This window comes from Octodon degus, unplaced genomic scaffold (assembly GCF_000260255.1).
Source record: "Octodon degus isolate 3935 unplaced genomic scaffold, OctDeg1.0 scaffold00047, whole genome shotgun sequence".
Taxonomy (NCBI): Eukaryota; Metazoa; Chordata; class Mammalia; order Rodentia; family Octodontidae; genus Octodon; species Octodon degus.
Window position 1 is genome coordinate 551,598 of NW_004524623.1, and position 13,806 is coordinate 565,403.

Genomic DNA, 13,806 nt, shown 5'->3' on the forward strand with positions numbered 1-13,806 from the left:
GATTCTCTTGTTCTGAGCCTCCCCCGTGCTGGGATTACAGGCATGCACCATGACACTCAGTTTTGGAGGCCAGCTTAGCATGCCCGGGGTCAGGACCGGCACAGCATGTGGTGCCAGAGATCGAACCACGGTCCCTGCACTTGCCTAAGCAGACGCTTAGTCAGCTGAGCTATCTCACTGGCCCTGAAAATAACATCTGTAATAGCATCAAGAAAAAAATTAAATACTTAGGGATTAACCTAATGAACAAAGTAAAATATCTCCAAAACAAAAACTACAGTACTCCGGAAAAGGAGATTAAATGATACATTAGAAAATGAAAAGATATCCCATTCCTGGAGAGGCAAAGCCAATATAGTGAAAATGGCCATATTTTCAAAATGGATAGAAGAGATTTAACATAATCCTAATCACAACACCAACAGTATTTCTCATAGAGCTAGAGAAAACCATCCTAAAATTTATATAGAACCAGAAGAGACCCAGAACAGCAAAAGCAATCTGGGGAAACACGGCAAATCAGGAGGCTTTGTAATTATTACCTTACAAAGATTTCAACTTATCTTACAAAGGTACAGGAATAAAAACAGTATAGAACTGGCAAAAAAAAAAAAAAAAAAAGACCTGTAAATCAAGGGAACAAAACAGAGAATGCAGAAACAATTCCAGGCATATTCAACTAACTGATCTTTAATGAAGGGGCCCAAAACATACACTGGAGCAAAGACAGTCTCTTTAATAGAGAATGCCAGAAAAATTGGCTGTCCATATGCAGAAGGCTTAATCTAAACCCGTATGTCTTACCATGTATTAAACTAAAATCACAAAGGATCAAAAATCTATGTGTGACAATTTGCTTAAAGGTAAACTAGGCAAAATTCTTGAAGACATCTATTTTCTGAAGAGAATCCCAACTGTACAAGAAAAAATACCAACAATCAATAAATGAGATCATATCAAATTAAAAAGGTTCTGCAAAGTAAATGAAACAACCAGTAATGTGAAGAGACAGCTTTTAAATAATGGGAAAACATTTTTGGCAGCTATTCTTATGGACAGAGGACTAATACCTAAAATTGTATAGAGGTAAAAAATACTGGACTCACCCCGAAAGGAAAAGATCCAGTCATAATACAGGCAACTGAAATGAATAGATATTTCTCAGAAAAAACAAGTAGAAATAGTCAATAAGTACATAAAATAATGTTCAACATTTCCAGACATTAGAGAAATACAAATTAAAACAACACTGAGATTCTACCTTATTCCAGAAATAATGGCTATCAAGAAATTAAATCATAAAAAATGCTGATAAGGTAGTGAAGGAAAGTAAGTCTTCTACACTGTCGGTGTGAGTGTAAACTATGGAAATCACTACAGATTCCTCAAAAAACCAAAACTAGAAATTCCATTCAGCCCAACTATTCCCCTTTTAAGTATCTTCACATAAGAGTTAAAGGCATCATATTACAATGACATACGTATATCTTTGCTTATAGAAGGTCAACTCATAATAGCTACATCTTGGAAGCAGCCAGAGAAAATGTGGTATTATACACAATAAAGTATTACTCTGTCATAAGGAGGATAAACTTGAATCATTCACAGGAAAACATGGATGCACTCTGAGATCATAATGTTATGTGAAATAAATCAGACACAAAAAGTATAAATAAAGGGCAAAATAAATGTAAATAATAGGAAACAGGAAGATAAATCTTTTTTTTTTTTAATTTTTTAGCATTTATTTAGTGGGGGGGGCAGCTCAGCCCACCAGGGGGCGGGGCTGGCTGGCATAGGAAGATAAAATCTTTTGCAAATGGAAAAGGGACCAAGAGATCAAGGGAAAGGGAAGGGTAGAGGAAGGGGAGGTAAAAAGAACTAAGGTGTATAATGTGCATATATAATTCCCATCATGAATGCAATAAATATGTACTGCAAACACATATTAATTTTTTTTATTTTCAGTCACAGAATTTTATTTTTAAGCCAACTGTAAGGACCCAAAGGTTAAAGGTCAAACAAAAATAAATCTATCATAAATAGCTGTAGCTGCCTGTCTACCCTGATCATTTTAGTGGTTAAAGAATTCTTCTAAATATCAAACAAAGGATAACTCTGGACTCAAGAAAAGACCTTGTTATGGTGCTGGTCAGCCTCCTTAAAAAAAATCATCTGTGACTTTCCCATTCAATGGGCCTCTGATCTTAACTAGCAAACCATCCTTTTCCTAAAAGAAAAATCTAGAATGAAGTATCTATACGCACTGTACATTACCTAGTAATCCTTTATCATCTTAAAAAATCTTACAAAATAAAAAGTGAGGGGCCAGGAAGATGGCTCAGTGGAATAAGCGCTTCCCTGGCAAGCGCAAGGGCCTGAGTTCAATCCCCGGTTTCGCAAAAAAAAAAAAAGTGAACTACCTGTTGGTATTTCTATTGATGGTGTCTGAATGACTTACTGAATAATGAATACCTTAAATTTTATCTCTATTGGTCACTCTCCCATTCTAGAAACTAACAAAACAACCTGATTAAACTCCACAGGTTGCTAGTTTGGTGACTAGCTCAAACAGGACTAGCAGGCAAGCTAACCTCTAAGGCTTATAACATAAGTATTTATTCAATTTTAAGCATTATCAGGACCTAAATAAGTTTACAAACTCTACCACCCAGCCTTGGAAATATATGACAAATCAGGGGAGAAAGAGAGAAGTCAGCCCCATAACACAACACATGGCACATCTATTCCTGGCCAGCTATCATGTGGGAAAAACCTTATTTTTTGGCTTGTTTCAATTTTTCTTGGTTATCCACTTTCTTAATGGCTACCTGTATGGCCTCTTGGTCCCCCACAAACTGGTGAGGCCCAACAATGTGCAGGTTCTCATCCTGCTCCAGAAGAACTGGGACTCTAGTATGAAGAGAAATGTTGATAATGTCTTCATCTGAGATACTTTCCAGATGTTTCAAGAGAGCTCTACTGCTATTTCCATGACAACTATCAAAATGGTTTTGCAATCCTTTCATTCCAGTAGGGAAGAAGTCACTCCAGAACATCTTTTGAGATTTCATATTGAGGCAGCTGATCCAAGAAAACATTGCACACTTTATACTTCCAGTCGTTGTAGATTTCATGGCAGCAGACATGGGACTGCTCAATAGTAGGTGGGGTCACATTGCAGCTTCTCCTCCTCAGCCTCACTTGTTATTCACCATGATTTAAAGCCATTTTCTCCCTGTTGAGCCCAATCAGGGCCCTCATTTAAATGCCAGGAACTTTCCATAGGGACCCATTCCTGCCCCCAACTCTTCCAGGATTAGCTGAGCTATGTGGATGGACCAGTTAAAAATGGATGTGAATACAAGATCAAATTCAAAGGTTAGTGCTTTGAGTTGCTTCCCACAATTCCAAGCTTCCTCCAATCTTCTGCTGTTAAGTTTCTGATCCACCCAGCTACAAAATCAGTTCTCCTTATTCCAAGTACACTCACCATGTCTCAGTATAATAAGTTTGTACTTGGAAATAGTGATGGCTGAGCTCCCCTGTGCTTTTCAAATGAAATGATGTTCAAGGACAGCAATACATTTGCAAAGAGGCCACCAGCAGCTGCTAATGCTCCCCAGAGTCAAGGAACAGCCAGCACCTGCTGCAATTCATCACTGCCACAGGCATTAGCACTCTTTTCTCAAAAAATTTTAAAATATTTAAAAAACAGTAATTGCAGCTGAGGAGACGGCTCAGTAGAATAAGCGATTCCCTGGTAAGCACAAGGGTCTGAGTTCAATCCCCGGTTCTACCAAAAAAAAGTAATAAAATAAAAAACAATAATTATTGCATAACATAAATATTCGTAACAATACTCAAGTGCTAAGAAAGATTAAAGTACTAAATTTGATATTACTTTTAAAATCATAAACATGGGAAGAAAAAAAAAGTAAAGAGGATTTAATTACATGAAATGGAGGCTGTCCTACCCTGTTGTTTTAGTTACTTTTCTCTCATTGCTGAAACAAAATACCCGGCACCCAAAGTTAAAGAGGAAAAGGTTTGCAGAACTTTTAGTCCCATAGGGCCAGCCAAATAGCTCAGCAGATTAAAGCACCTGCAAGCAGGGACAGGTGCTGAGGGTTTGATTCCCGTGCTGGTCATGCCGGCCCGGCCCCAGGAGCACATTGAGACTGGGCATGGTGCCACATACCTGTAATCCCAGCACTTGGGAGGCTGTAAACAGGAGAATCACTAGAGTCCAACCTAGTAGTGAGACCTTGAGCACCCTATAGACCCTTCCCTTAAATACAGGACAAAAAAAAAAAAACCTTTTAGTCCCATAATCAGATGCCTCGAAGGCAGAGTTTCCTTGAAGGCAGAAGGGCAAGTTTATGGCAGCAGAAACAGTAAGAGCAAAAAAGGATGGGGAAATAAGCCTCTTTCTGCTCTTTTATCTTATCTAGATACTGGGATTAGGGTGGTGCCACTCCAATCAGTGAACTGATCCAGCAATCACCCACTCTTAATACTAGCAATGAACTATGAACCAATCACAAACCCTAGATTCATTTGCCCTTGAATGAATGTCCCCCACGACTGCATGAGGCTTTGAGATACCTAGACAAAAAACATAACACCTGTACTATGCGCCAGACCATACAACTTGCCTTAATCAAAAAGATGTTAACTGATCTAATAATGTACACAAAGGCATGTGCTGACTTTTTTGGCATGTTGTATATTGCCACTGGGTAGCTGCTTCCCCTCTATCCCTGAGTCAGAATGCACATATATCTAGCTGACCTAATTCCAAAGCTCACAGTGAAGAAACAAGTCCAGTGCAACCAGCAGTGTTCAGGAGTTATCCAGGTGAACCCAGCTCAGCTAAAGCTGCAAGCCTGTGTGTAAATTCGGTGACAGTTTGTTAAACAGAACTATTATAGTAATAGCTGATAGGGTAGTACCTGGACAGTTTAAACACACACACACACACACACACACACACACACACACACACACGAACCAAAGCAGAGATACAAGCAGCAGCAAATATTTATTGGAAACAGATTATAGACTGGGTGTTTTTTTGTTTGTTTGGGGGGGGGTTCTGTTCCTAATTAAAATTTTCAATGATTTCTTTATGAAGGTTTTTCCTTTTTACTAAGAATTTGGCTATAACCTAAGGCATTTGACGGGCAATGGTATAAATTCACGTGGTCTTCTCTTTTTTATTCTGTGCTGTGGCAAACTCTACAAAGAGCTAGGACTCCAGGGCTGTGATTTGGTCTTTGCCAGGATAATACCTTTTATTTTACAGACTTTATGATTTGGCATCTGTGCTATAACGCACACCTTTCACAGGTCAAGATAATTCACAGGCTGTGTTGTGTTGAACAAGTTAATCCTCTTTCTTTTTTTTTTTTTTTTGCAGAACCAGGGATTGAACTCAGGCCCTTGTTCTTGCCAGGGAAGCACTTATTCCACTGAGCCATCTCCCCAGCCCTAATCCTCTTTCTGAAGGGCCCATTTATCTTTTTAATTAATGCCTATTTGTCCCAATATAGATGATTCATGTTAGAAGTTCTATCAAAAATTTTATGAATAGGGTTATTTTTCATGCAATAGAATATCTTTGTACTTAAAAAAATTAATAAGTATTATACAAAATGTAAAATCTAAACCCTTAACCCTAATTTGTGTTACAGATTAACTAAATTACTACAATGTCCAGTCTGCTTTCATCTTTTTTTTTTTTTTTTTTGCGGTACTGGCGATTGAACTCAGGACCTTCTGCTTGCCAGGCAAGCACTTGTTCTATTGAGCTATCTCCTCAGCCCTTGTCCAGTCTGCTTTCAGAGATGAACAGAAAGTGTGTTTTACTTTTATTAATTTCAATTTCTGACCTTTTATCTCAACTCTAGACCCCTAACTTAGTTACTTTTCTTGTTACTGAAAAAAATACCTAACACCCATAAGTTAAGGGAGGGAAAAGTTTATTTAGTTCAATTTGTAGAATTTTCAGCCCATAATTAGCTGGCTCCAGGACAGCATGATATGGTAGACAGCCATCACAGAAGAGACACAGTTTATGGCAGGTAGAAGGTAGCAAAGCAAGCAAGCAAGGGATGACCACAGTTCTTTCTATTCCTTATACTCTATCCAGACTACTTTCGGAATGCAGCACTCACATCCTTAATCCTAGCTCCCTTGATCTTAGCATTGTGCCATGAATCAATCCCAGTCACACAGTCTAGATCCAGCCATCTCTGAAAAAGCTCCACCTATGACCAGATGAGGCTTTAGGGAGATAGCCAGACACAAGTCATAACATTCTTCTCCCAACCCCTCAAAGACTGATGCACATCCCTTTATGCAAAAAAGGGATTTGCATAATATTTCTCCATTTCTGAGAGTGGCAAAAGTCCTAACATCTTTAGCACTGCAGAAAAGTCCAGGTCTGAAATCTTCTCTGAGATTGAGGGAAAACTCTCAGCTGCAAGCCCCTGTAACAATGAAAAGAAGTTTCCAACTTCCAACTTTCAATGGTACTAGGTAAACATTTGCATTCCAAAAGGTACAAATAGGGGAATACGAAAGAATGGAACCAAACCCAAAGCAAGCAACAGGGTAAACACTAAGTCCCATAGTTCCATGTCTAGCATCCGAGGCAATCTGTGGCAAGATGTGAACCCTACAAAGGGCTCTGAACTACATAGGGTTCTGTCCCTATGGCATTTCCAGTGGTGCTAGCTCCCATGGCTTTTCTCTTGGGCTAACGCTGTTCCCTCTTCTCAGTTTCCCTCAGACGATCCACGTTCCTGGATTCTCCAAATTTCTGGGGTCTCCACTGCACCTTCAGCTTCATACTGACAGCTTCAGCTTCACACTGGTCTTCTTCTGAAATCACAGTGCCAGACCTTGAGCTTACCAGGCAGGCACTTGTGCTGCTGAGCTATCTCCCAGGCCCCAAAACTCAAGTTTTGATTCATTCTGCTGGGTTCTCTGCTTTGGACTCTCAATATTAATCTGGCTGAAAGTCCCCCGAAATAGCCTTGGCATGGCCTCAATATAAGACTGCTTTAGAATTTCTTCCAGATTATTTTGTCCCCTGCCTTTAACCTCAGTGTTAGGCAAAGTCTCTGGACATAAGCACAATACACACAAACTTTCTGCCAAGCCATAACACACATCATCTGGAGTCCTATAGCAAATGTACTCCTTCTCAGCAGAAACCTCTCAAGCCTGATCTTTACAGGCAGGATTTCTATAAGCCTTCTGGTCTGAGCTCTAATCAGAATCTTCCACTCAGAATAGCAAAAGACATTCCAGCTCTACTTTTTCAGCTGGCATTTCTACATCTTTCCAAATCCTTCTCACACACCAGTCCAAGGTCTCCTGAATCACATGGTCAGGTATATTCACAGCAATTATCGGACTTCTCTGGTACAAGCAATACCAAACCCCATTTCCAAATACCTGCTGAATCAATTTACTTGGAAGCATACTAGCAACTCAAACTCACCGAAAATTTAGCTCCTTCTAAACCAGCCTCTCTTTATCTCTTGATCCCATAAATTACATTATCTTTGGTGGGCAAAACCTCCAAATCACCTTTGCAGCAACCTCTCATTTATTCCTACCATCCTGTTGCCAAGACCAACAGACGATTGTCACCATATTGTCTCTCATTATCCTGAAACACATGTTTCAGGCTCTCTACTACTACTTACATGCTACCTATCCTAATAGCCTGCTACTCTAACCCTTCCTCCTATAACCACATTTTCAGCACCTCATCCCTCCCACCAGCGCTAAATAATGACTAAGACAAAAATGAGAACAAAGTACTCCCCTGTTCAAAAACTTTCCAGTTCCCAATACTTATAAACTCCAGAAAATAGTTATATCTGGAATATTCATTTACTCAGCATCTTCTATGTCTTCTGTTACAAATTCTGAGGAAACAGAAGCTATCATAAAGCTCACATTCTAGTTTATAAGAAAAGAAAACAAAAAACACTATAAACAAATGACTAATTTCTCAGCAATAAGTACTGTGAAGAAAATAGTGTAGACTAGGATAGTGACTAAATAAATGATAATTTTTGTAGTATGGTAAACAAAGGTTAGACATATAAACTAAGACTTAACAATGAAAAAACTAGGTCAAGAATATTTTAGTAAGAAAGAACAGCACATATCAAATATCTCAGAACTTTTTTTATTCTGAAAATACCTTCTTACCTCAAAACACCTGTTCTCCTTTTGCCTTTGTTTTAAAACCTCCACCTATGCATAAAAGCTCATCTGAGATTCTATCTCTTCCATGAAGCCTTTTAATCTCCCCCACTTTTTCTTACTCCCCCCACTGCATTAATCAAATATGCATTAGCTTTCATTTGGGAATATAATTAATGTATCTTCCTCTACATTTGAAGCACACATATCTGATTTCATATGTGTGGTTCCCCTGAAAGAAATCACTTTTCAATCAGTACAAAATTCAGCAGCTCCTATAGGCAGGTACTCTGCCAGACTCCAAGGGAAGGAAAAATAAGTTGTTCTTTTCATAAGAATCATTCAAAATATGTCATTCACTTTTATGATATTCACAATGTTTCTGAAATTTTTTCATATTATGAGCAGTGTATCAGAACCAGTCTCATTCATTTGTAAGTAGCAATGTCCTTCCAATAAGAACAATTTTTCAGTTGATCAATACCTTTTTTAAAAATTTAAATTCACTTCCAAATAATTTTTTGGCTATCCAAAACAAAACATGCACTTCTTTTGTCAAAAGCAGATGACTGCCTCCACCAAAGAAGCTTGAAACAAACCAAAGTATATGTCATAGACTCTGAAAACAATTAAAGGCATTTCTAACACATGCTAAGAATGACAACTATATCAGATAAACAAGCAAATAACTCACAAAGATTACTACTTTGGAAGAGACAATACTTACTTAAATAGAGATTTATTAAAATGTCACATTATTTTATGCACAATTTTCTTGTCATGAACTCGTTCATAAGCAACAAAATCAAATATAACCCAACATCTGGGGAGATACTAGGAATCACACTAAGGACCTCACATTTGCCAGGCACTGAGCTAAATCTACAACCCACCAACTTTTAACAAGTCCTTCATTCCCAGTGTTCTGCTATTGCAAGAGCTAAAAGGAGCCTAATGTGTAACTGCTAATGAGTTAAAACCTATAAGTTGGAATATAGTTACTTCTTTTTCTGTTATTTTGCCACAATCTGTCATGGGAGTAGGAAATATTCAGAACCTACACAGGATTGAGAAGACTGCTACATTCTGCCCAATGCCCCAACTGACCTGGAGCTGTACTTCTTGAGGATAGTGTCCAAAAGTCCCACAAGCTCTTCAGCATTGATGAACTTCTGTGTACTGAGGGTGTACATCTTCTCATAAAAGTCTGCGATCTCCATCCGAGCCTGAACAAAGAAGCAGAGCTGCTCTGATAAGTGGGAGAGGAGTTCTTCCACGTGAGGAGCAGTCCCACCCAGGGCTCCGCGGCCGGTCACCACTTTCTTCAGCTCATTATGCAGGGACGTATAGATGGTGCGGATGGAATCCTTTCTGCTAAAGAAAGACTGGCCCCCTGGTAGGGAAACGACATAAGCACACAACAGGTAAAGAAAAGCCTAAAGTACCAACACCTCCCAGCAGCCAAAAGGAAAAACTGGGAAGCAGAGAGCTCATTGGGTTTCTGTTATTTCTCTGACCCTGACTGGGAAATAAGCACTTTATGATTCAGAATTTTACTGATGCATGATCCGAATGAATACTTGGTACAAGTAAATCTTACATCCCTTAGTATGATGACGACTGGCTTCCTAAGTCTACGGGATGGTCTTACTCAGGTTTTCTCCCCTACTCCACTGCAACCAGCATTCAGATTTATTTGACAGCATAATTAACCTACCAAATACTATTAACTTGGATCTAAAAAGCTTTCTTTTCACATAAACATATTTAAAATAAAATAAAGTACTCATATCACAGAAGCAGTTATTTCTAGTAAATCAGAATTTTTTTGTTTCTGCTTTAGAGTTGCATTTTCCTTTGAATTTTATCTTTTAGGCCAAAACAAAACAAAACAAAACACACACACACACACACACACACACACACTCCTTATATGCAAGAACATAGACTAAGATCTCGGAGGGAAAAAAAGTCAGCACTCTTTTAAGACTGACACTATACATTATGATACAGTATGTACAATGTTCTGAATTACTAAGACTAGGAACCAATTATAATAGTTGTTGCTGTGATTTAGAGGTTCCAAAAGAAACCAGCAAAAAATAAGGCCAACTAATACTTTACAAAAGTTAAAAAGGGCCAAACAGCATAGATGTCATTTATTTCCATATTAATGATCAATTGTATTTCTAATTAGAGCCAGCCTCATGGATGTTTTCTTAAGCAAGTTGGCATACCAACAAAGAGCCACAAAAGAAAAGGGAAAAAACCCAGCATATTTAAAACAGTGACTCCTACAAACTTATAAAAATTCGAGATAAGTGCTGGTTTAAATTTTCTGTTAGTAAACCTGGAATATAATGATTTTATTAGTATTGTAAACATATTAATTAGGGTTGTACTTTATCTAGGTATTTCAAAAAGTCACTTAATAAATGAACCATTTAATATTTTAGTTTGATGTGCCATGTTTTAAGAAATCAATCTTACATCCCTTGCTACTATGATGACCAGATGTCCCAGTTTGCCCAGGATTTTCTGGGCTTAGCATCAAAAGACTGGTTTTCTAAGTCTCGAGGTTTTATCTGTTTGCATTTTGAGATAAGGCTTTTCAATATGTTGCCCAGGATGGTCTCAAATTCACTGGCTCAAGTGGTCTTCTCACCCCAGTTTCCCAGTAGCTGAATACATATGGTAGCCTAGATTAGTCCAGATTTAAAACATCCTCTTAAAAAAAAAAAAGTCCTCTTGTGGGGTGCATTTCTATAATCCCAGTACTCTGGGAAGCTGAGGCAGGAGAATCACAAGATCAAGCCCAGCCAGGCAATTAAGTGGCTTAGATAGGCCCTGTCTTAAAAGTAAAGCTTAATAATGTCTGGGGTTAAAGTTTAGTTCAAAAGCTCTAGGTTTAATCCCTAGTACTGCTATTGCCCCCCACCAAAAGTCCCATGCCCTAAGAAATTTGATCCTGGACAAATCTGAATGGTTGGTCACCCTACTTAATAGTGACTCGTCAAAGTACTAATACTTGAGCATTTTCTTCAGTATGTTATCCAAAGTAACTCCTACTAAAAGGAGAAAAAATTCAGTGACAGTGACATTAACATTCCAGACAGGACTATACCCTGGAGAGTCTGCTTTCTTTCTATGTCTACCTTTAGTCTAATTGTGATTTTATAGAATGATAGGTATGGAATAAACAGGTCTCTGTGCTCATATCTAAGACAAAGTCTCTTAGACTGGGAAGTAGGTAGACTATTATCTAAAACCCCAAAACTGTGATGTCTGAAAGACTTTGTTTCAAATATTAACTCCAAAACTCTGAAGCTCTGTGATATACAAACTACCTAGTCACTTTGAGCCTTACTGTTGTTGTCTACATAAAACTAGTAATAGAGCTAACAAGCAAATAAAAAACATTTGCAATATGGCTTAGAATAAACCACATACTCAATGATGCTAGTTCTATGTTCTTGTACTTATAAATGACACAACAAAACTCCCAATAATGCATAACTAAGTTTTGAAAACTCCGGTAAATTTCCTGTCCTTTGTGACATAGATAAGTGACCTCAAACTTGTACTAACTTCCACTGCTCAACAGGATGACCCTGGGGTGAAAATTTCAACTTTGCATTGAAACCAGGATACTTACTTCCATCAGATTACTCTTATCTAGGGGAATGGAAGTACTACAAAAATACAAAGACTACTTTCAAAAGCTTATCAATAAACACCAATGTCCAGTATGTGAAACTGTAAAATGAAACCACTGTAAGGAAGAGAGAGCCCACCAATGCATTTCTTTTAGACAAGTCTCTTTGCTCTCAGGAACACAATCCTATCTGTTGACTACCCTGGTTTGAAATATCCAGGGCCTTCTTCCAGCTCAGAAACAACTAACCTTCTTTCCTGCTCAGAAAACACTCGACTTTTTTCTCTTCTCAATATTTTGAATTTATAAAATATGATTATTTTGAATTATTCCCAGAGAACTCTAGTTGAGAATGCTCAGTATTTTTCAAGACCTCCACAGTTCTTTTCACATCATGAAATTTCAAATCTATTAAAAGATCAAAAAAAAAAAAAAATAAAAAAAAAATAAAAAAAATAAAAAAATAAAAGATCATGTAAAAAATTGGGCATTTAACTCTACAAATTTGTACTAATGGTAATTTTTTTTTTTTTTTTTTTTTTTTTTTTTTTTTTTTTGAGGAACCGGGCATTGAACTCAGAACCTTATGCTTGCCAGGCAAGTGCTTATTCTACTGAGCTATCTCACCAGCCCAAATAATAATTTTTAAACATCAGTTCTTGCATCATATTCCACAGCATGAAATTTTTAGCCATCAGAGGTTGAGGAAACTCCAGAAATAAAAACCAAAGGGAGGGAAGTATGACCTTCTACAATCCTCCACAAGCATTGAGTCAGCATGTTTTAGTCACTGATCCTTTTCCAGACAGTTATACTTTTTCATTCAAAGGAAAGAGAAAGTGCCAAGATGAGGGCAGTGCCCGAAGTTTTTAAGTAACAGAGCCAAGACAGGAACAGACAGCTCCTGTTGATTCTATCTTTTGTCTGAAGGCCCATATTTGCACCTGTAATCAGGATTCATGGCTACAGGCTTTAGAACCTGTTAATAAGACTGAGGTCAAAAAGCAAGATTTTCATTTGAAATTTGTTAAGACAGATTTAGGTGTTCTTAAAGAAAAAAGAAACTCACTGTGCTTGACTGGCAATCATTTCACAATGTGTATCAAAAACAAAGTTGTATACTTCAAATCTACATAATTTTTGTTAACTATACCTCAATAAAGTGGAAAAAAATTTTCAAAACACTGAGTTTTCTAAAAGTATGCATAAACTGTTTTGCTTTATAAAAAATATAAAACCTATTTAACAAAGTAGTTACACAACATTCAATGTTTTATATGGCAACATAAAATTTGTCTCTACATTTTAAGAAAATGGACAGTCAGCCTAATAATCAGGAAAGCCTATACAATCACATTATATCCCATATGGTCTTGTACAAAACAACAACAATAATAAAAACATAGTTAAAATTCTGGAATTTACACTAACAGCACTACACTTTGAACAGATAAGCCAGTCATGAGGCAAAGTTAAACACGTCATTTTCAGAACATTTATTCAAAAGTGAGATCATGTGGGAGCCTAGTAGGCACTGGGCCTGTGCCACAACACGGAACTGATGTGTAGGGCAATTTCAAGGCATGGCCCTTGAGCTCATCCAAGCCAGCCTGGGTTCAAGCAGAACTTATCACTTTGCCTAACAGCCACTTCACAGAACCCAAACAGAAGTCAATGAAGGACTCAAGCTCATGTTCTCAAACACAGTCAGCCAACCTGGCTTACATAAAAACCTGACACATACAACTACTAAAGCAACATACTTTTTAAGCCAGAGTTCATAAGCAACTTTCGGAAATCCAACTGAACCCTCTTCATATTATACACAAAATATTATGTGCACACATTTTTTTTTCTGAGAAGTAATTCTTTAGTTTTCATCTAATTTCTATTGATGAGGTAATCATCTCCTCCTCCAAGAA

General features: G+C 37.7%; 1 protein-coding gene and 1 pseudogene across 1 annotated transcript in view; both read right to left on the bottom strand.

The window, feature by feature from the left end:
• CUNH12orf66 (chromosome unknown C12orf66 homolog) overlaps positions 1 to 13,806 on the bottom strand; it is a 26,644-nt gene that overhangs the window by 10,497 nt on the left and 2,341 nt on the right. The window contains exon 2 of the mRNA XM_004632124.3: positions 9,337 to 9,622. Within this exon, the coding sequence (XP_004632181.1) occupies positions 9,337 to 9,622 (286 nt within the window). The remainder of the gene's footprint in view (positions 1 to 9,336; positions 9,623 to 13,806) is intronic.
• LOC105742319 lies at positions 2,778 to 6,856 on the bottom strand (annotated as a pseudogene).